Source organism: Parus major, chromosome 19 (genome assembly GCF_001522545.3).
Source record: "Parus major isolate Abel chromosome 19, Parus_major1.1, whole genome shotgun sequence".
Taxonomy (NCBI): domain Eukaryota; kingdom Metazoa; phylum Chordata; class Aves; order Passeriformes; family Paridae; genus Parus; species Parus major.
In genome coordinates, this window is record NC_031787.1 from 3258731 (window position 1) to 3281003 (window position 22273).

Here is a 22273-nt window from a genome sequence, read left to right on the forward strand (position 1 = left end):
ACAGGGACACACACACAGACACACACGTGGACACAGGGATACACGGACACAGGGATATAGGGGTACAGGGACACACACAGACACATGGACACACGGACACAGGGACACACGGACACAGGGACACAGACAGACACACACACACTCACTCACACTCACACTCACTCTCACACCCGTCAGCAGTGGCACAGGCAGCCCCAGTTGAGCTGTAGGGGTCAGTGAGCGTGGCTGTGCTGGGGGCAGTGCCTGTGCCAGCCCAGGTGACACGTTCCAGCCCGCACAGCACACTTGAGCACAATGCAGGCTATTTCTGTGCTGCGAGGTGTCACCCGAACTGAACAAACACGGGAGTGTTTGGGGAATAAGAAAAAGGCTTTCCCCTCCTTCCCTGTGCCTGTGCCCTTCCTTCTCCCCATCAACACGGAGCATGCGGGGAGACATCACAGACCCAGCTTGTCTGAAATTCCCTGGAATAAACGGAGAGCTGTAGACAGTTCTCAGAACTCCATTCCACAGCACTTGTGTGGTCTGCTCTTGTTAGAAAAATTATCTCCCTGAACCCTGCCTCTCTCACTGTCATCAGCCCTGGATGTCAGAGCCTAGTAGCACTGGCTGACTTGTAATTATTTTTTACTATGCTGCTTTGTCTGCACTAATCCTTTGAAAGTAGCTTTACTGCACATCTGAAATATTATGATGCTATAAAACCTCTGTAATATTTATAAATCCCTTAAGACATCATAAAGAGAGAAAAAAACCTCCCCACAGAGTTCATCTAGCATAATTACATATACATTTCCCTCTGATTAATAAAAAATGATCACTTCCTTATGTAAAGATATTCTTCAGCTTTCTTTCATTAAGGCTATTTTTTTCTTTCCATTCTAAATCTGTTTCATGTGTCCCTGTATGGTAAGGTACCTCAGAAGATATTTTCCCAAAACAAAAGGCACAATGAAAAGAACCACCACAGAGCATCGTCAGTTGAGCTGGGAGCCAGGAGACAGACGAGTCTCTCACTATATTTTCACGTCTCCTAACTTAAGCATTTCATCACAGAATGTCCTGGAATATCTTCAAACATCAGTGAGTGTTGGTGTGTCATTGAACTAAGCAGGCAGGGAAAAAACTGATAAGTGAAATCTTTGGAAAGAAAAAAAAAAAAAAGAGGGGAAAAAGAAAAGCTAAGACCCAGCACTTGTCCCCCACCCCACAAAAGGGCTGGCTCAGACTTTACTGAGGCTGATTAAAGAGAAATCTGTAAATCCACACCTGAAGAGGCATAATCAGCACAAGGCACTGGTCCCTTCTGAAACACTGAGTGTGAAACCACTGACACTGGGCTGGCACTGGCTGAAACTGGAACCTGTTTTGTGCATGGATTTTAGAAATGCCATTGAATGTGGTTTTGCCCTGCTCAGAACAGCACGTGGATCACATTCATCACCTGCTTAAATAGGATCAAGTTTGAAGTAAGCTTTGAGAAAGCTTTTCATATACAACTCCCTCTCTGGTGTTCTCCACAATCAAATATTCCATAGCCCCAGGGAGCCACTGGGCAGCATTGCTTTTAGACAGCCTGAAAAGGACCTGCAAAAAGGAGCAAAATAAAGACAAAATCACCTGCTCTTTTTTTTTGTTTTTTTTCTAATATTGTTATAGTCGTTCCCCTGAATTTGCAGGAGACAAAGATCTGCTCAATCTGCCCACGGTTCCTCAGGCAGGAGTTCTTTGCTCCTTGGAATCACATGGAGTGAGGTGGCTGGTGGAGTCCCAGAGCTAAAAACCAACAGTGAGCAGGGCAAAGGCGAGACACAGAAATTTCTCCAGTGCTTCCTACTTCTCCCCACAGTCACAGTTCCAGAGCAATCCCTTTCCCTCAGTCCCCATCACACCACAGCAGACCTTAATTCTATCTCACACCAGCTGTGCCAGGTGTGTGAATGTGGGACAGAGCTGCACAAGCTCTTCCTTTCTGCACATCCATCTACGTTCTCTGCCCTCCTCGTTTGTTAAATGCATGCAGAGCAGTCCTTGGGAGCTCCCAGCTCACTCTGTGGGGTATATCTGCATTCTGGATGTGATGCTAAAATGAGATTTCATGGGATGCTGGGTGATCGTTCCTGCTCTGCTTGAATCATTAGAGTCAGAAAGAAATAGGGAGATAAACAGGCATGGGGAAGGATAAAACCTACCATGGTGCTGCTGCTCCTTCCACCCCTTCTCTGCCAACCAGTCAGCCAGCAAACACAATGCCAATTGTCTCTTTATATAGTGTCACCAAGGAATAAAAATATGCCTGCTCCAAGTTTAGACAATAGATGTAAGGTTGGAAAAGTGCAGTAATTGGATCCCAATACCATTCCAAGCATCTGTTCCATGCACAGCTTTTGCTTTCACAGAAATAATGCAGCAGATAAGTAGAGGAGGCAGTTGGGATACAATTGTACAGCCCTCACAGCAAGCTGGAGCTGAAGGGGTTTTCCCATGTACTGCTAAATAATGAACACAGGGCATGCACTGGAAGATTTTAAGTGGACATGGCATCCTGAAAAAGCAGGAAGGGAAACACACTCCTTGGGAAAACGCTGGGGAAACCAGCAATAAATCCTGGCCATTTCAGTAGCCCCAGAGCCTGGTGCAGGCATTCAGAAAACCTCTGAGGCTCTGCAGAACTGCTTCTATACCTGGAGGGTGGAAAAGCACAGCTCTGCAAATGGCAATAAAGTGACTCAGATCAGGTCTCTTTTCCCTGAATCTATAAACATGCCTGAAGTCTGGGGCCATATCCCAAGATACTGCAAAGTGGTGGAGAGTCATGGACTTCAAAGCATGAAAAAAGAGATGTGTGGTAATGAATATGGCAGTGGGAGCAGGAGGAAACAGGAGGCAGCGTAGGAGCCACGAGGGCTGTGTCTCCCAGGGAATGCTCATGGACATTAATACACATTCCATCCATTGGAATTACTGCAATGGGCCAAAACATTAACCAGTGTGAAATTGCATAATTCCACTGACATGAAATCATGGTTCCTAAATGTCTGATCTGTGGCTCTCAGACTTTCTATACAGGAACACCAAAGCATTAAATTCAGCAGGTTTTTCAGGAAGCTGCATCTGAAATTCTTCTCTTTGTCAGTCACCCCATCCTTGAGTCACAGCAGTGCTTAACCAGTGAACTGAACTTTGGGACAGATGTGCATTTAAGTTTCTGGTTGAACGAGGACCTTGTTCTTTCTCCAGGTCCAGCCCCTTGCAGTGCTGTCATCTCTAATCTTAGATCTGACTGCGTGCTCTTCAGGGCAAGGACTGCTTTAGCTGTTGTGGGGCACCTCAAACACCTACAGGGATAATTAAGTAATAAATAGGCATAATAAAGCTCATCTGGCTTTAGTGAAATTGCCGTGGATGCACGTTGGAAATTAGCCTGGTGCTCATCGTTCTGACTTAGTGACATTATACCAATCCCCAGTGTACCAGAGCATGAAAATAAATCCCTCAGCCCCTCTGCCTGCAAGTGCCTGCTGGAGAGCAGCCCCAGGGTTGTGTCCTAGGCTAGGTCTGGAAACCTGAAAAGCTCAGGATGAGGTTTCTGAGGGAAATCCTACACGATTTCCAATGGTCATTGTGATAAAGATGTATTGTGTTCACTGGGTTAGATCCTGATTCATCAAAGCTGTTAAGCATCCACTTAATTTTTAGGGAGGAATAGTCCCACTGAAATCCACAGAACAGCTCACAAACCTTCATGTGAGAATGTGGTTACTCATTCTGCAGGATCAGTGCCTAATCCCAAAAACAGAGACAAATGAGCAGCAACTTTGTCACTGAGTCCACTGGGCCTGAGATTCCATCCTGTGCATTTTGTGTCCTTTCTTGGAAGAATTCTTATCCTTTCACCCAACTATTTCATGGTTTTGTCCTAGCAGCTCTGGTAACAGACTTTTGTATTGTTTTATTGGGAGTTTTGTTTTCTTTTATCTAGTATACCATCAATCATCATTGTTATTATCAATTTGCTCCTTAGTCTTGTAGCTTGATCTGCAGGCATTTTCCAATAGTGCCTGTATTTTCTGCATTGATCTTTATCTTTTCACGGAATTTCTATATTAAATGAATCCTTCCAAGCTGTTTTTTTAAATGACATGACACACTGGGATGAAACCCACACAATGCTGTGTGTTTGTAATGCACATGTCCTGAGAGACCAGAACCCTCTCTGCTTAGTGGTGAAACAAATCCACAGAGGAATGAAGGGAGACATACATCTTGGCTTTAAAGGTCTGCTTGCTTCTGCAACTGCCTCCAAATTATAGAAAGGCTCCAGACTGGAGAGGGGAGGGAGAGAAGGGGGGAATAACATAAGGACTGAAAAAGAAAGGCTTGAATTTAATTGCCCTAAAAATTTCAATCATTCAATCTGGTAATTAGAGAGCTGGCTGATTCAGAAAGCAATTTCATTTGGAGGAAAAAAAAATAATAAAAAAAGAGCCCAACAAGATAATTGATGCTAAGTGAATATTTTACCTGAAATATTAAATACCAAACTTAAGTCTGCCTCCAGGGCCCTTTCTGCTACCCCTTTTTGATCTGTCTTTCTACTTTGTATTTTCCTCTCACATGACTCAACAGAACAGGACACTCCTTCAGAGAGTCAGATTGTCACAGGGACAGGTTTATTTGAACTCTCTGTGCTGTGAAGGAGACAACATAATGATTTATTAGTAAAGAAAATAATAATAGGAAGTCTCCTGAGATGCAGCCTGGCTGCAAATCTCAGTGAGATTTCCCAGTGCTGAGTCTCTGTGCCTGGCCACGAGCACAGTCTGATGTCCTACCAAAGGGAACACTTTTCTTTAGGAGCTGATCAAGTACAGGGTAACAGCTTTCTTTGTCAACTTAACAAGGATTAGCAGAATGTTTCATGTTTAATTCTGGACTCTCTGATGCCATGAAATGATACTTCAAGGCAGAGCTGTGCAGTCCTGCAGAGCACTGTGGGTGTCAGTGTCACAGGGGTCTGATTGCACAGGTCTCTTGGCAGGATGGAAAGAGGAGCTGGTTTATTGCTCACTGCTCAGGAGAGGTAACTGCTCATTCTCTGATATTTAATGGCCTAATGAACAAGGGCAGCATCCCATACATCCCTTAAAGGAATGTTGTGTACCTGGAAATTAGGTAGATAATAATTTATGCTACATTTATAGGTGGAGAAATGATAAAATGCACATGACACATTGGGTTCTGGTTTCCTGTGCTGTTCTAAGTGCTCACCTGTGCCACGTTTTCACACAAAATGTTACACTTTATTCCTGTCAGTAATGTTAAATTTTAATCTTAAAAGACCTTTTTAAGTGAGATTCCACATCTATTACTGCTCAGGAAGCCCACATCAAATGTATTCAGGTTCCTTTGCAATTTTGAGACTGATCATGAGAATGTTTCTGATCTGTACAACATTCATGATCTAAAAAGGCAGACGGGGACCAAAAATAAATAATTTGTCCCCTAAAGAGGTCCTGGGGACAATCCCTGTGGGGAGATGGGATGCCAGATGCAGTGATAAATGGAATGTGGCCTTTTTATGCAGCAAGAAAAAAATCCACTAATGCTGAATATGCTCTGTAGGAAATGTATGGTAAATACTTCTGTAAGTATTGGGAATACTGCAGGTTATTGCAAGTTTTGAGACTAACCTCATAGAACAGCATGGCTCTGCTCCTGCCCACAGAGTCTCCTGGCCTGCCTTTGAGTGGATGCCTTCAGAAGGAGACCTGTGGAAGTTAATCTGGCTTGGGAACATCCTGATAATAGGTGGGAACAATGCCTTGACCTTTAGGAGAGCTGCATTCCATCCTTCCCACTAAAGGACTCCAGTTTCTGTGCCAGTCCTGGAGCTGAGCAAACTCTGGGTCAGGACTATAAGCCAAGGCACTAAGGGGAGAACATCAGCTAATTCCAGCAAAGCCACCAGACAGAACCACCAAGATAAGATGGATTTCAAGCCCTCCAAAGAAAATTAGCAACTTGCCTTGAACCACCCACTTTTCCTTTATCACCTCAAATTTATCAGGAGCTCCCATTCTTTTAAGAGCCATGATGATGCCCTTTTCTTTTCTCTGTACAGTCGCTCTCTCTGTAGCTGATTAAATTCTTCATACAGAGGACAGGTTACCCCGTGCTGCTCAGCAAGTCTGGTCTCAATGCTGCATTTTGGAGCCTGGCAACAAAGCAAATCTCAGGCAAGTGAATCTTATGTTCACCATGTAGAGAGCTCCTGCAGTACAGGTACAGAAAAGAAGCTATTACAGACACCTCTGCAGAATTTTATATAAATTAAACAGTGCAAATCCCACTGTGAATCTCCTCTCTCTGTTGAGCAGAGACACAAACACCATTTTGGAAACAGCCAGGGCTGCTGTAACTGTTAATTAAGTTCTGTGCATTAGTTGTTCAGGACACTGGATGCAAACCCACCTTCTCTGAGCTACCCCTCCCTCTCTGAGAATTCATAGCCACTATCTAATCTGACAAAAACTGTGTACTCTTTTATACTTGGAGGTCACTTTATGTTACTTACAGCGTGTTGCATTATGTCAAAAGGCATAACACAACATAATGAAAAGCAGACTAATATAACTCAATCTGACATCAATGACATAATATGATGTGGCTACTGAGAAATGCACTGTTGTCATTGTTTTGTGTTTTCATCTGATACCTACATGCCATTCCAGCATGGGCATTTGTTGCAGAATTTGGAGAAGAAGGTTACATACTGAGCAGGCCTGGTTCTGCTGTGGCTCCCAAAATATTTGCACTGAGATCATTTGGTTGGAGTTGCTGGAGTGTAAATCAGTTGTTGTCCTGATTTACACGAGCAAGAATCAGGCTCTAAAAAATCATCACATAAAGAGTGATTGCATTAGGAAAGCCATCAAGGTGGAAAATGCAGCTCCTGGGAGTAAGGAAACAACAGCACTGTTACAATCCCTGCAACCCTAGCTCTGCCCTCCTGGGCAGTGAAGGACCTGCACTGGTGTCCTGCAGGATGTCATTTCATTTTGTAGGACTGTGTAGCAAAGCAGCTGTTCAATATTTCTCTTAACTTCTTCACGTAGTCTGTGGTCCCATATCTCATTTGCTGCACATCAAACAAATCCTTTTGTGGCTTAGGTACTTTTCTTCTTCCTGTTTTTATTTGCAATTGTATTGTTCTAATTACCACAGTAGATGTGTATTTCAAAACCAAGGCTCAATCTATTTTCCCAATGCACCCACAAGGTTGAAACATGTTGTTATTCCTTCCTTGTTCCACAGACAGGGAGCAGAAGCACAAAATTGCATCTATAGGCCCAATGGGAAGTCTGTCCTAGACAAGGCTACAGCACAAGGCAGCAAAATCCCAGCCTTTTGCATTAATTCTTTATTTTTATTCCCTGTCTACTTCATCCTGCCCAGATACTCAGTGGAAAAAGCAGGCATGAGCCTTGTTTGTGGAAGCCTTGGGCAACAACAGGTGAAAATGGATTATTCTGGCGATGAATCCATCCAGCAGAACCAACACAGGAGACACAACAGTAACAAAAATAATTGAGCTGATGGATTATAATGAAACCCACCATACTTTCCACTAGACTTTTACAGACAAATGCATCAGAAAAACCATCTCCAGCTTTTTGTCTCCTCTAACTCAGGCCATAGAGTTTTCTACATCAGTTTCAATCCCATGTTGGCCAAGGCACTGAAGCCAGGGATTCCTCAGTGACAGAACTGAGCCCCCAGTGACTGAGCCAGGGAGTCTGTGGACTCACCCTCGTGTTCCCCACTCCAGCAGGTCCTGCACTCCCTCCTCATGCTGCTGCTCATTCCAGGGGTAGCACCTCTGCATGGACTGTTTGGGAAGCCTTGGAAGCAGTGGGACAGATCACAACATTATTCCTGCAAGATAGGGTTTGATGGGAAAGTAATTAGTTTCTCCTGACAAAGCCTGTTCTTCCTGGCCAGAAACCCTGCTGGGAAGTTTGGGTTTAGCAAAGCAGAAGTCAGGAGTGGAGAGAGGTTAAAGAAAAGCTAAAGAGCTCTGGGAAACTGGGTGAGGTTTAGACATCTGCCAACATTCTGGCCAGGTATCCCCACAGAAAGGAATTACATTCACTTAAACTTTTAAAGAGTAAAGGAACAAGACTGGACAAACGGTTCTATCAAAAGTTTATTTGAATATTTCTTTCTTTTATTTAGCTTTTGATGGGGTCTACTATGCCATTTTCTGTTAGGATGAGATCTTATTTTCTAAATTAATCTGCTGCATTTGTAATCTCTGTCTGTACCAACACACATGCATAATTTTTGCAAATGTTTACAATATGGTGTGGAGCTTCCTAAAATTTTGGGGTAAGCAATTGGAACTGTTCACCTAAAATCTTACAATGTAAGGATCTAAAAAAAAAAAAAAATTCAGCATAGCAAAATCCAATTTTGTTTACAGAAAACAGTATCTAAATATTCACCCAGTGACTAAATTCATGGCAGGTGTTTGTGGTTTAATTGCAGATGAGTCTCAGAGTTGGTTGGGTCACATCACACTGAGATTTGGAGCCAGTGATGCTCCATTGCAGACACACACACAGAGTGCAATAGGACACAGGCAGCAGTACCACCTCAGAGTACAGAGCAGATTTTAGGCTACTAAAAAAGCACTAAAAAAAGGACTTCCAAATGAGGGATGATTCAAGAATTTAAATGTAGTGGGAAATTCTGGCTGAAATAGTCACTTTGGAAATTACGGATATTGCAGCTTGGCATTGCTTTGCAGATGTTGCATGTAGAAAATGGTAATATCCCTCCAGCACAGTAGCTGTAAATCCAGAAGCCACAAAGGCATTTAACAACTTTTTGTAAATGTCACAGGTTCCTAATTCAATCCTTTGGCATTTTTCTAAAAAATTGTTAAGGGGGAATCATCACATGGCATAGAAACAAACTCCCCTGTTTGTGCTAATGAAACAACCCACAGGCCTAAACCTGCCTTAAAACTATGAAAAGGAGCACAGCACTAAGAAAGATGACAAATTCTGACCTCACAAACAACAGCATAAAACCATTGTCACCTCTTAGAAAAAGGGGGATTATTTGGGACTGACCAAACCATGAGACTGAGGACAGAATCTGGATTCTTCACAGCATTCGCTGAGTCATGGAATGGTTTGGGTTGGAAGGGAGCTTTGAAGATCAGCTTGTCCATCGTGCTGGAAGCTGTGGTTCCACTGCACTGCAGGAGCTGCAGGTGAAATGTGCAGCAGGGAGGATTGTCCTGGCTATGGAGGCTCAGTTGTCACACTGGGTGACAGCACATCCTGCCAGTAAAGGACCTCTGGGTGGGATCCTGACTTTCTCTTCTTCAGAAAACAGACAGACACGTTCACAACGATGCTTCAGCACCTTCAACCTTCCCACTGACTCACTGGGGACTTACTGCCTGAGTACTTTGGTGGCTGTGGGTAGAAACCACAGATCCAGCACCCAGAGCTCTGCCTGAGTGCCTTTGCTCCTGCCTTTCCAGTCTGAGGTAATCCCTACTCTGAGCTGAGACTAATCAGGTTCTTTTAACTTAGGACCCCCCAAGCTATCCTTGTTCTGTTGGATGGATTACCCTGTTGTGACAGGTCTCGACCTGCTGCTCGACTCAGTTCTCTTGCTAACCCATTTTATATTCCTGGCACTTCAAAACACAGACATTACTTATGTATGCATGCAAGCCAACCCCAATGTACTCAGAAATGCAACACAAAATCCCCTGGTAGTTTGAAAATACACACTAGAGTCACTCAAACAGGAGGAAATGCAAATGCCACACTCAGACACGTTGGCATATTCCCATTTAGTCCATTCAAGTATCCCAAAAGCAGGACTGCACACCCCAAAAGTCATGTTTTAGAGGACATAAGTTTGAAAAATAACAATAATTTGTAATAATTGCCTCTCAGGTGGGCTGAATTACTCCTTGAGGAACTAGCCTTCCTCCCTTGTCTGTGAAGGAAATACTTTTAACTTGAGCTTTTTAGTTTCAAAGCAATCCGAGCTGTGATTCCAACATCCTGGCCACACAGAGACTCTCTAAATCCCAAAATCTAAAACCCAGAACATGAGAACAGACAAAACTGAAATGATCTGGGTGCACAAAGGGTTAAGCTTCTGTAAGAGACAAACCTGACCCACATCGTGAAGTGAAGACCAAGGCTTCTAGAAGCCAAAATCCCTCCTGAAAGGAGGAGCAGCAAACAGGTGGAGGTACATCCTTCACTAGTGGGTTGCAGGTTGTGGTGACACAGCCCCACAAAGCACCTGTTGTCCCCTCAGCAGGGATGGAAACTGCTCCTTGATGAGGAAAACAAGTGGAGGAGAGAAGAGCTGTTGGCTCCTCTCTTCCAGCAGGGCCCAGGCAGGGCCAGCTGGAGCCAGGTCCCTGCAAAGGGGGGTGCTGAACACTCTGTCCTCAAAATCATTTGGGAAAGGCACTTCCAGGGCTGTGCTCTGCACAGCTGTGGGTGGACATCGTGCACCTCCTCACTGAAAAAGTACAGAGCAATGCATTGAGGAAAATCTCCTTTGGAAAAATATTTGGAATCTAAAGTGAAAGATGCTCACCATGAATAACTGTGGCTCCCAGCCTAACTTCCACCAACAGCTGGAATACAGGTAATAGCAATGACTGCAGAGACAGGGCCACCACAACTTCCCACAGGGAGCCAAAAACTTAACCAGCTCCTCAGAGGACAGAATTAACAAATAACCACCTTTTTCAAGTTTTTACTTTTCTTATGGTGAGTCAGTAATTCTCCCTCATCAGTGACAGGCACTGAACTCATTCTGTATTGAAAGGAAAAATGCAAAATAACCCAGGAAATTCTTTGTGTTCACTTTCAGACTTCAGGAAGCCATTCAGAACTCTCTGATCACATGTATGTTTCAGTTATTGAGAGCACAGAAGCAAACAAAGTCCCCCAGGCAAGTCTGCTGTGAACTCCTCACCTAAGGTTCTTAAACACGCCAGGCAGAAGAAAATCCAATTTTCATTAACCTCATTAAGCCAGACACTCTTTTGCCTGCTGAGTGCCCACTTCAGTGAGGCAGGTAAATGTACAGCTTGTTTAAACCCTATTTTTATCTCTTGTTTCATGTGTTTGTATATGACCAACCCCTCTTCACTCATTCAGCCACTGTAGCTGTGCACTTGTGCAGAAACCCACGTGGATAAATGTGAGTTAGTGATGAGAGAGAGGTCATTTGCATTCTCAGTGTGACATGCAAAGAGTTTCTGTGCAAGAAAGTTGCATGTCATCCTGCTTTGGGTGTTTATAATTCTATTTTTTTATAAAAGGAAACATTCAAAGCTAATAGAGGTGCAAAGAACTACCTTTAGCAAATCCAGTCATCACTCCACACTTGTCCTGGACAGTTTGCCTGCTTCTTACCAGCAAGCTGACAGATCATGGAAGAAAGGACAAACTCTGGGAACATTACTCCTACAATTACCTTACTCCAGTCTTTAGGTCAAGGAATGTGTTATGTATCCTGAGATTTCAGTAGGAGCTCTTGGATACTCAGGGATTTTTTAATCAACTCACTTATCTACTTGAGAGAATGTACAATTTTAGTTTCTCCTGTATAAGATAGGATGTCGAGGTGTCCTGCAACGTTAAGTGGTTAAAAAAAATACACCCCAGAGCTCTTCAAGTAGCTCTTTCTTGTTGTAAACCATGCTTGACTTCCTGATTTGTTTAAGGAAAAAGCCACTGAGTGTGTAGACGTCTTTTATCCCTCTTAGCCACAATTCCTTTGAGAAATCCAACAGCGAAGGTGGATACAATTATTGTAAATAATGTTGGATAGAACCCAGAGCAGATGAAGGTGGGAGGATACAGCTCAACAAGAACAGAAGTGGTTTCTAATGAGAGAGGGAATATTTCACTCTCAGCATGGCTGTTATTATGTCCTACACATTAATTCAGCCGAGAAGTCTTGAAGTAGCAGAATGAGTTTGTATTCACTGAAGTGGCAGGCACTGGCATGGCTGCCTTCCTTTCTGCTCTTACAATTAATACTTTCCTGATTTAAACCTTGTTAGTTAAACCTTGTTAGGCATGAGGCACCTCACAAGGTCTCAAAACTTGCAATATTGCAGCCTAGTCCATTCATAGCAGTACATATTTCACTTCTGGTTTTATTTTGATTATTTTCTGTATTTTTCCTAGAACTGTGGAACATGATTCACCTTCTTGAAAAATAAGACCTAATAATTCTATCAGAGATGTGAATTCTTCTGCCCAGGAGCACCCATGGTTGGACAGTTTCCTAAACCTTCCCCTACAGTTCTCTTGGAAGTGCCCACTTTTTACTGTCCTTTTTACAAATGAGCAACCAGCACATGAGCTGGTGTAATGGCTTACCTCAAAATCCAGAGGTTTTTCTCCATATTTGTTTAAATCCCTGTACCCTCATTGTGCTTTAATTTTCTAGACATTCCTGACTTCTGCACAGGTGGAGGTAACCAGTCCTTCCAGCCAAAATGTGAACAAGTTCCTTTTCTCCTTTTCTCCTTTCCCTGCCCATGTCCTGCAGGAGCTGCAGGGTAGGATTATTGTGCTCTTTACGAGGATCTCTTTTCACGCTGCTTCCCAGAGCTGGAGCTGACAGAAAAGAGAAGGACAGGAAGTTTGAGGGGATTATTTCCAGGCTGACAGAGGTACCCATGAGTAACATCTTTGCTGGTGCCATTCTAAACCCTTCATCTCCTTTTAAGAACTTTGCATTCCCAAACCTGCTAAAATCCTGAAAGTCTGAAGTGGAATCCTGCTATGGTTAATTTAAGTCAAATACAGCCTGAGTGTTTGGTTCCCTAAAGGACCTAACTATAAATCACATATCCTTGTGACATCTCCCATATCACAGAAGGAGAAAAATGCCCCACATCCTCTTTCTGTGTATTTTTCTTGTCACTTGCCTCTCACATCTGCCTCTCCCTGTGCCAGGAGCTTGCTCCTTGTTCCACAGTTGTGCAGCACTCAGCACAACAGACCCCAAGCCACAGCCTCATTTCTGGGGTTCTACTGCCAGGCTGATAGAGAAATAACTGCAGCCAGCAGTGAAAGCTGCTTTTAGGCAGCACAGTCCTGGAAAGGAGCAAATCCAGGCAAGGGCTGCGTGCCTGCAGCTCGCTCTGACTCCAGCCCAGGCGGTGAAGCTCAGCAGCTCTCAGCTTCTCGGAGGATTTATTCTGCAGTGTGTTTGCTTGTGAGGAAGGCAGTGTGTGACTGGGAACCACAGCTCCCAGCCACTTCTCCCTGGGTGTTGAGTGAGAGCCTGAGCGCTTGCAGACCGGCCCTTACCTTTCCCAGGCGGGCGCCACAGCGGGAACAAAAACAAAACACGGAGCTGAATTTATCTCTAGCCAGCGGAAATTTCATATTGAGGGTTACAGGCGTCCTGTGCCTCTTAAAAGCAAGTAATAAAATGCTGCTCTCAATTACAAATTGTATTTACATTTTAAACCCCCATATGGTTTGGGGGGGTGGGGGGAGGTTTCGAATGCATTAGCAGCAGCGCTGTGCCATGATTAGTCACAATTTTTTGCTCTTTGTAATGAACAATTAATGCCTCCACTGTATTTTTTCTCTCTCTTGCCTGTGGCTATGCCAGGTATAGTCAGTAAATAAAACACAACTCCTGCCTCATGTTAGGAACCAAAACAGGCAAATGCATGGAGATGACCATCTCTAAAAGGCCTCCTGAAACAGGATTCACACACCGAGTACAAATTCAATAGAAATCAATTTTTCTTACATAATTTCCTGGGCTAAACTTTTCAAAGTGTAGGGATGTTTACCAGGGAAATGCAAAATGCATGCAAAAGTGCACAGATCCATCCTCCTGTGCTAGGAGAGTCAAATCCCTTCTCCCTGCCTTTCAAGCACTGCTGAAGACAAAGCACTCCTTGTGTTACATGGTCACAACAGGACCTGCTCAAGGGTTTTACCCCAATGTTCTCAGAAGTACCAAAAGGCCACAATTAGGTCTCCTTGAAGCTTTTTCCAGGTCGAAAAACCCCAGTTCCCTCAGTCTTTCCTCACAGGTGAAGCTTTTGAGCCCTCAGAGCACGTTTGTGGCTGGTCTCCTCCAGCAGGTTCTTCCCTGAGCTGGAAGCCAGGAGCTGGATGCAGTGCTCCAGGTGGGAATGGCAGGATCCCACCTTCACCTGCTGCCCACGCTGCAGGATGAGCCCAGCACTCAGGGCTGCTCCTCATCCCTTCATCCCCAGCTTGGATTGATCCCAGGGCATGCCCTGAAGAGCTGGGAACAGAGCTGGGAACAGAGCTGGGAACAGAGATGGGAACAGAACTGGAACAGAGCTGGGAACAGAGCTGGGAACAGAGCTGGGAGCAGAGATGGGAGCAGAGATGGGAACAGAGCTGGGAACAGAGCTGGGAGCAGAGATGGGAGCAGAGATGGGAGCAGAGATGGGAACAGAGATGGGAACAGAGCTGGGAACAGAACTGGGAGCAGAACTGGGAGCAGAACTGGGAGCAGAGGTGTGCCAGTTTACCACAGAGAACCCACTTTACTTTTATTTACAAATAATACATTTATGACATAAAGGCCATAAATGCTGTTTCATTACTTTTACTGCTTATTTAGATATTTCCCTAGAGGGCTAATACAGCATTACTGTTGTGTTGCTATTTCAGCTTCTGTTTTTACAGAAGTTTAGATTGCAGCTAAACCATTCGGCCCAGCTGGGGCTAGGCTGAGCTCAGAGCTCGGCTTTGGACGAGGAGCACATTTGGTGTAATTAGATTTGTGGGTTTAGGTGTTTGGGTTTGTTGTTTTTTTTTTTTAACTGTATAACTCTGTAATAAAAAGAAATGGCTGTAATTTATAGCCCAGCATTTGGCAAGTGGATGTCTGGTACAGGATTATTTTTTTATGGCTGAAATTTTAAATTTAGGTGAGAATTTCAAAGAAGCTTAGTACCTACAATTAAGGCAGATGTTCAGTGCTGCCAAGCTCAAGCATTCAAAAATCATGAATCAGGCATAAAAATACCAGTATTAACTCAAAATAAGAAGGCATGGACATAAACTGACACCCACACACCCACACAGATATACAAGTACCTCTGAATAAGGCTAATATTTAATTTTGTATCAAATTCACTCCTAATGAAAATTTATGTTTTCATATAGGATGTCATATTGGTGACATTGAAAAAATATTTTAAGCAAAAACATTTTGATGTTGGATTAAATATACTTAAGGCAATAAAATGAAAAATATTTTTATTTTGATGAATAAGCATCAATTTTAGTGAGAACCTGGGACTAAATTAGTCTCTATGCCACAATACTGCATCAGTTTAGCTCATGACTTTGGGTTCAATTTTTTAGCATTCTGGTATTTGTTTTCCATATGCTTTTTTTCCCCCAAGATTTTCTCTATAATAATGAAAGCTCAAAAATTCCTGTTTTGAGTTTCACACAAGCTAAGATTCTCTAATCATCCAGCTTTGGGAACTCCACACCTAAGAAGAACACTAAGCACAGTAAGAATCACAAAAAATATCAGGAAAAATGTGAACAATGTGTGTTGCTTTTCTTTATCAAGAAAGCTTTGCTTTCTTTGCAAGAGTTCAATCCCCAGCATAACAAATACCTGCCCTTAAAGAGAACTTCTAAGACTTTCTGGAAAATATAATTGCTCTTTTAGGTGCCTTTGTAGAGCAAATACTCATCGGATGGTACAGACAAATGCCAACAGAAAGAGAACTGCAGTCAAAACATGTTCTGTGAGTGCACCCACATTGCACTGCACATATGAGTGCACTTACAGAACATTTACTGCACTCTGGGAATGTAATTCCAAAGGTTTAGGCCTGTGAAAGAGGGAAATGCAGCACTGACCCAGCTTCTTCCAGAGGCATCCCGGAGCAATGGAAGTGTGCTGCTGACTTCCACTGAGCTGGGAGCCAGTCCTCAGAGTGAGAAAGGGTGAAAAAGGCTCTGCAGGACTTTGAGAGCAGCTCCTGTATCCAGGACTGTGAGAGAATATCCTGCATCCAGGACTGTGAGAGAATATCCTGCATCCAGGACTGTGAGAGAATATCCTGCTCCAGGACTTTGAGAGAATGTCCTGCTCCAGGACTTTGAGAGCAGCTCCTGCATCCAGGCACGGTGGGAAAAGTGCTGATTGTATCCTCCTACCCCAGGGCACAACCCGGCTGCAGGGACTGAGGCAGTTTTCCTAAAGCAGAAGCCCACTTGCCCGTGTTGTTGTAGGCACAGAAGTGATGCCTTGGTGCTGAAATGCCGAGCAGCAATGGCACATTAACACCATGCTGCTGGAATACATCAGGACAATTGTGCTCTGGTGCTGTGCTACTGACTGCAGGGCATCGAAGTAGCAGCACTCCAGTAACCCAGTCCCCCTGCTGAGGTGAAAGAAACATCTTAATGGGAGACCCTGACATTTCTGCAGGCCCATCTACATTCCTGCAAATCAACACAGCGATTGCCCTCGCGTGAGGTCACAGGGAGCCCTGTAAAAACATTCAATCACAAAAAAGTCCAAACCCCAAGTCAAAACATAACTCACAGGAGTAGTGAAACCGTACTGGGCTCCCAGCTAACTGCACTGACTGGGGAAACAATCAGGGTGGTGAAAGAAGGGCATTTCAGAGCTCCTCAAGAAAAGCTTTAACAGTGTTCTATATCATGAGTCAAAAACTCAAAAGCCTACAGTGGTCACAGAGCAATTCACTTGGAAGAATTCATGCAAAATGTCATTTGTTCTGGCTACTGAATCTGAAGCTACCAGGGCGTATAACTGTTTATTCAGGTTTTAAAGCAACACTGATCCTCCAGCCAGGCCTGGGAACATTTCAGCAGACCCTGCAACAGAAAGAATTACCTATACAAAAGAGCTGCACAAGATAAACTGAAATAGTTTTTTAAAAAGCGTAAGCCTGTCACAGAGATTCTCTTTCCAGTCTCTTTCAACCTGCTGTTCATATTGATTTTGGGTTAAGTACAGCATCAGCTGGAGATTAAACCTTGCCTCACCGTGGCTCTGACACTGAGTCCTTCTTTTGTCTCAGTCAAAGCTCAGTCAGTGTAAGGGGGCTACAATGGAAAGTTTGTGCAGAGTGAACATGACTACACAGCAGCCACCATGGAGAAACCAAGCTGAGAACTAAACACACAAAGGCCTTGTCCCCTTCCAAAGCTGGGACTGTGGGGATCAACCCATACTCACCAGTCCAGCTGGAACTCACATTCAAACAGCCCCTGAAAGCACCAGAGAAGATGTGCAGTGATCTGGCCTTTAAAGCTAAAAGCACTTCCATGGGCAAGGTCCTGCTTTCTTCTGCAACAGAAGAAATTTTATTTAGAAGAAGCAACGTGATTCAAGCAGGGTCTCAGCAAGCCAGTGACAAACACTGACAGTGGAACCTCTGTCTTCTACATCCCAGAGACCAAGATCTTGCTGCTCATTAATATTTTATATCATTTTTACTCATTAGTGTTTTTGTTAAGGTGCTCTGCCAGAGCCTTACACTTCTTGCACACTCAAGGCAATCTCTTTCAAGCAAACCTATGATGCTCACAACAATCTTGTGTATTTAACTGGGGTTTCAAGGAAAATTTGGGATTTCACTAAAAAGCTGCAGATTATTTACAGTGTTGTGCATTTGGTTTGCTGATGGTGGTTTTGGTGAAAAAAAATTGAGTGAAATCTGATTAATCAAAACAATCCTGTTTCTGAAAGAAGACTGGATGTTTTCAGATTTCCAGACTAACTCAGAAAGAACCCAAATTTTGTGTCAAAACATGTAAAAATATGACTGTTCAGATTTAAATGTCAAAAATAAATATTGTGTCAGTTTGTGAAGAACTGAGCACAAAGCAGCAGTAAAATGTGAAAATCTTATCATGAAACACATAAATATTACTTCTTACCCAACTACACAGATGCTACTACACAACAACAGATCCCATGAATGTGCATGGGAGAATCCCATCAGCAGGAGCCTTGATCTTTAAATATTAGAAATACCTAAAATGCCAGAGTGAAAGTATAAAGGGCAAACAGATTTAGTAAATCATGCTGATTCTAGCTCTCCCTGAAAAGGTTGTAACGTCACCTGCAAAGTATCCAGAGGAGTAATTATTTCTTTTTTAAGTGAACACACAACTTTGTGCCCATTGCTGTTTGTTTCTGTTGGGAGCTGGGCTGTGCTGTGTCTGAAGGGCGATTCCCATCCCGTGCCCAGCACACAGCAATGAGGTTAAATTTGTTTGGATGATATCAGCCATATGTAATTAAACCAGCAGCCCATGGCTGGGCCTTTCTGTGCCCATGTTAGGTGTTAAATTAAGGTCTGATTAAGAGTGTGCTGCTGCAGTGAAGGTCAAGGACTAAAGATCACAAGCTTTGTTTCATCTAATAACAATAAAGACTGTCTGGCTGCCAAATACCACAACAGCCCTTGTTCTGCTATCAGACTGCTGTCCAGCTAGAGGGATCTGATTTCACTGGTATCCCTTTTTAAACCCCACTTCTGAGAGGGTTTGTAGCTATTTCATCTGTATTAAGCAGCGCTGCGTTACCCGAGGCTATACAGTGCGCTCTGCACGATCAAAGCAGAAATGCAGCGGCTTCTGACGAGGAGTTATCGTGGCTGAGGGGAACAAAATATCAAGGAAGGAGAAAAAAAAAAAGATACAGAGCTACAAAATACCAGGTCATGGCACCAAAGTAAACACCCACAGGTAAGTTCAGAACAGGAGACCACACAATGGTGGAAACGGTGCACATGTGTTTGCTTGGAACAAATCACAGGCTGGTCCCACCAGCAGCCAGCAGGAGAGATGTGTCAGACAGGACAGACAGGAGATAAAAGCAGAGTGGTGAAGAGAAAAACCAGCAACTTGTTTGTAGGATGAGGACAAGAATTGGCGCATAAGGGCTTCTCCCTGCACGAGGGTTTTCCACAAAGACAGGTCAGGAGGCATTAGCAGAGCAGTTGTCTGTTAGGAAAGAGCAAAATTCCTAACAGCCCAACAAAGTCTGCTCCCAAAAGATGCCCATATCCCTCTCCAGTGAGTACAGGCTGCTGGGACTGGTTAGTCTCCTGAAAAGGAGGGTGGAGCAGAGTAAGAAACCATATGGCCCCAAAATAATCTCTCACAGACACATCCTATTCCATACTTGGGGTCCAATTTCAGAGCAGATACTGATTCATTTTTCAAGAGTCATCTGAAGTGTCTTTCATTTGCTCCTAGTACTTCATAGACTATTAATAGAGCAGTGCCATACCTGGAAGGACAATTTTGCTGCTCTGCGAGGCTGCACACTGAAAACTCCTCACAGGGACCCACAAACACACTAAAGCCAGAGTTTGGTCAGTTCTTTGTGAATTGCTTGACTTGTGTGATCAAAAATGTTCCTTGAGGAGTCTTGATGCTTTGCATTTCAGGATTGGGGTTTGTTTCCTGACAAGCTCTGAGGGAATCCCAAAAGATTCAGTGATCCAGCTCAGCGTGGATTAGCTTCCAACTCCTTGCTGTTGCTACTGAGCTACAGATCCTGCGGAGCAGATTTTGCTTTGGGAGCTCCCAGACTTCCTGGAATCTGAGTTCCATCAGAAATACAGTGAACACCACAAAACAGCCAGGTGGGAAAAATGACTTCTGCAGAACAAAAGAAATATGTTCACCGCTGGGAGCCAGTGCCTGAACTGGAAAGCAGCACTTTACTGAATTAGGAAATTCCTGTACATCTCATTTCTCACCTATTAGTGAAAATACAATTAATCCTGTGCTAGTCCCACTTGAGTCCAATTTTCTAGTGATAATAAGAAGCTTTTTCTGTCACCAATTAAATTTCAGAACACCAAACCTAAAAAAATTCCAATCAAAGTCAAAGGTTTGGTTTGGTTTGGTTCAGCTCCTGATCATTCTTATTTCTGAATTTTGCAAGCCAAGATTGTACACTGAGAACCACAGTTTTATTGCCATGTTAAAGGTGGTGCTGAAAGTTTCTAAACACAAAGGTTTAACACTGAACACTGAAATCTGTCTGTATCATCTGGGTGACAGAGCTGGGAAGTCCTGATTAACTGCTGCAGTGGGAGGAAGCTGCTTTTGGAAATGACTCTTTATTTCACAATGGAACCATGACTGTTATTTCATTTCAGATATTTAAATTTAAGCACTTCAACCTGGATCCAAATAACATCAAAGATCAGTACAAGCAGCAAGTCAGCTCAGCCCCTTGCTGGAGCAGCATCATGTCCTTACAGCTGTGACTTTCCAGGGTGAATTCCAGGGACTCTGTCACCAGCAAAGTGGCCCAGGGATGGCTCTCACCACAAACAGGGAGTGAACTCAGGCTCCTGCTCCTGCCTCTGGGGCTGTTGAGAGAAGGATTGCTTTGGAAAACATTCCAGTCTTATCCTGGGGAGCTGCATTACGTTATCTCAGTATCTGCACTAGTCCCTGAGCTACACTTAAGCTCCTCTAAGAGGGATTGTTGTACATATTATGGTAATGTCATTTATTTATTTTATGCAACTGGAAAATTTAAGGGCAACCACTTCACTTCTGTGCTGTGTAGATTAGAGTGTTCACAGTAACACCTGCTTACTGAACAGACAGCAAAAAAGCCCTTATATTCCTTCTTTATTGCAATTTATTATTATAGCTTGAATGGTTCCTAGTGACTTCCTAAGATTAATGTTAATATTCTAATCGGAGTCTCCCCTCTGGAGTTTTATTGTGGATTTTGAACATTCATTTCATTTAACATACACATGGGGCCAAGTCTGGTGGTTCCAAAAATATTTGTAGTTGGAAATCACAGTGATTTTGTGTTAGGCTCAGTGCCAAAGAAATCACAAATCAGAAGTCTGTTATAGAGTAGTTCTAATTTCTTGGCATCCAAATTCCTCTTTATGTATGTGCACAGTGTGATGTTTTCCTGGGCCGTATGGCACTAACAATTAACTGACAAATGCACTGCTTATCTATTTTTCAGGGTTTCTGGTGGAACTAGAGAGCTTGTCTAGCTGGCTGGGGATTCACAGGGATTTTATGGACATCCTGTGTGAGCTGGAGCCTGCCCGTAGGATATGCATCACTCTCTATCACAGCTGGTGTTTTGAACCAAAAGTGTGGAGTAGAAATTTCATCCCTGATTTTTTTTGGCTGGATTGATTGTTTAGTCTAGGAACTCTCAAGGAGACTTTCTAGGTGCTGGAATTCCTCTTATTCTTCAGTCAGCAGCTGATGCTGTATGGTGAACATCAGAGTCTAGATTCACATCTTAGTGAGCAAAGATTTATGTTCCTCCTAACGCTCCCTGACGTTAATGAGTATTACAGACATGGATCCCCGTGGATTAAGCTGAGAACATACCCCAGAGTGTGTGTGGAGTTTGTCATTAGGGTATCAGACTATTAAAACCAACAGAGAAATTCCAAGGGTAAGAAAGCAATTGGATCTCTTCCCTCCTCTCTGCTGGAGCACATGTAAGAGATACACTTTAAATCTTCTCGTGTTTCCAGCCCTCTCACGCCGACTCCTGCACTCGATTTTGGTTGTTAATGACTTCAAAGAAGAATTGATTGCCACTTTTAAGGCACTTCCCATAACAACATTATGGGGAATATGTTGCTGGAAGAGAGTATTTCTGTAGCTTTATAGTGGTCTCTAACGAAGGAATATCCATGTGGGGAGACGAGGGAGGATTTTTCCTCAGCTGGCTGTTTCAGGGATTGGATCACTACAATGGGAAGACCCTGAATGCTCCATTACCTGGGGATTGTGAGTCCTGAAAGAAGGACTGTGGATCCTGGGATGTGCCACCTGAGAGCAGAGCATCAGCCACCAAAGGGACAGGCTGCAGCACTGCAGGCTGGTTCCTGTAGATCCGTGTGCAGGTCCTTGCTCTCCCCTCCCCAGTGCTCCAGGTTTTGAGGATATTTCGGGAGGCACACATCCTGCTCTATCATCTGGACATCCTGGGGATAATTCAGCTGCAACCCAGATTAACCAGACACAAAAAATAGACTCCAGAGTGTACATTCAGTCTCCCCCAAAGCCACGTGTAAAACTGACCTGTGGGAGAGAGTCAGTGCAGAATTACTTCATCCCTCAACCTCATGATCTACCTACAACAGCTTTGGAGCCAGGATTCTTGGATTTTCTTCCCAATATCCCAG

At 43.6% G+C, this 22273-nt stretch overlaps 1 protein-coding gene across 2 annotated transcripts in view; it reads right to left on the minus strand.

Moving 5' to 3' along the window:
- Positions 1 to 7830, minus strand: part of MYL10 (myosin light chain 10) — a 27184-nt gene extending 19354 nt beyond the window's left edge. Inside the window, exon 1 of one of the 2 annotated variants that reach the window (XM_033518960.1) lies at positions 7812 to 7830. Coding sequence is in view for 1 of the 2 variants with exons in the window: in XM_015647032.1 (XP_015502518.1) it covers positions 2193 to 2195 (3 nt within the window). In the remaining variant the exon portion in view is untranslated. Of the gene's footprint in view, positions 1 to 2192; positions 2377 to 7811 lie in introns of those variants that run through there. The other variant, XM_015647032.1, reaches the window with a different exon arrangement.
- Positions 7831 to 22273: the final 14443 nt, after the last annotated feature.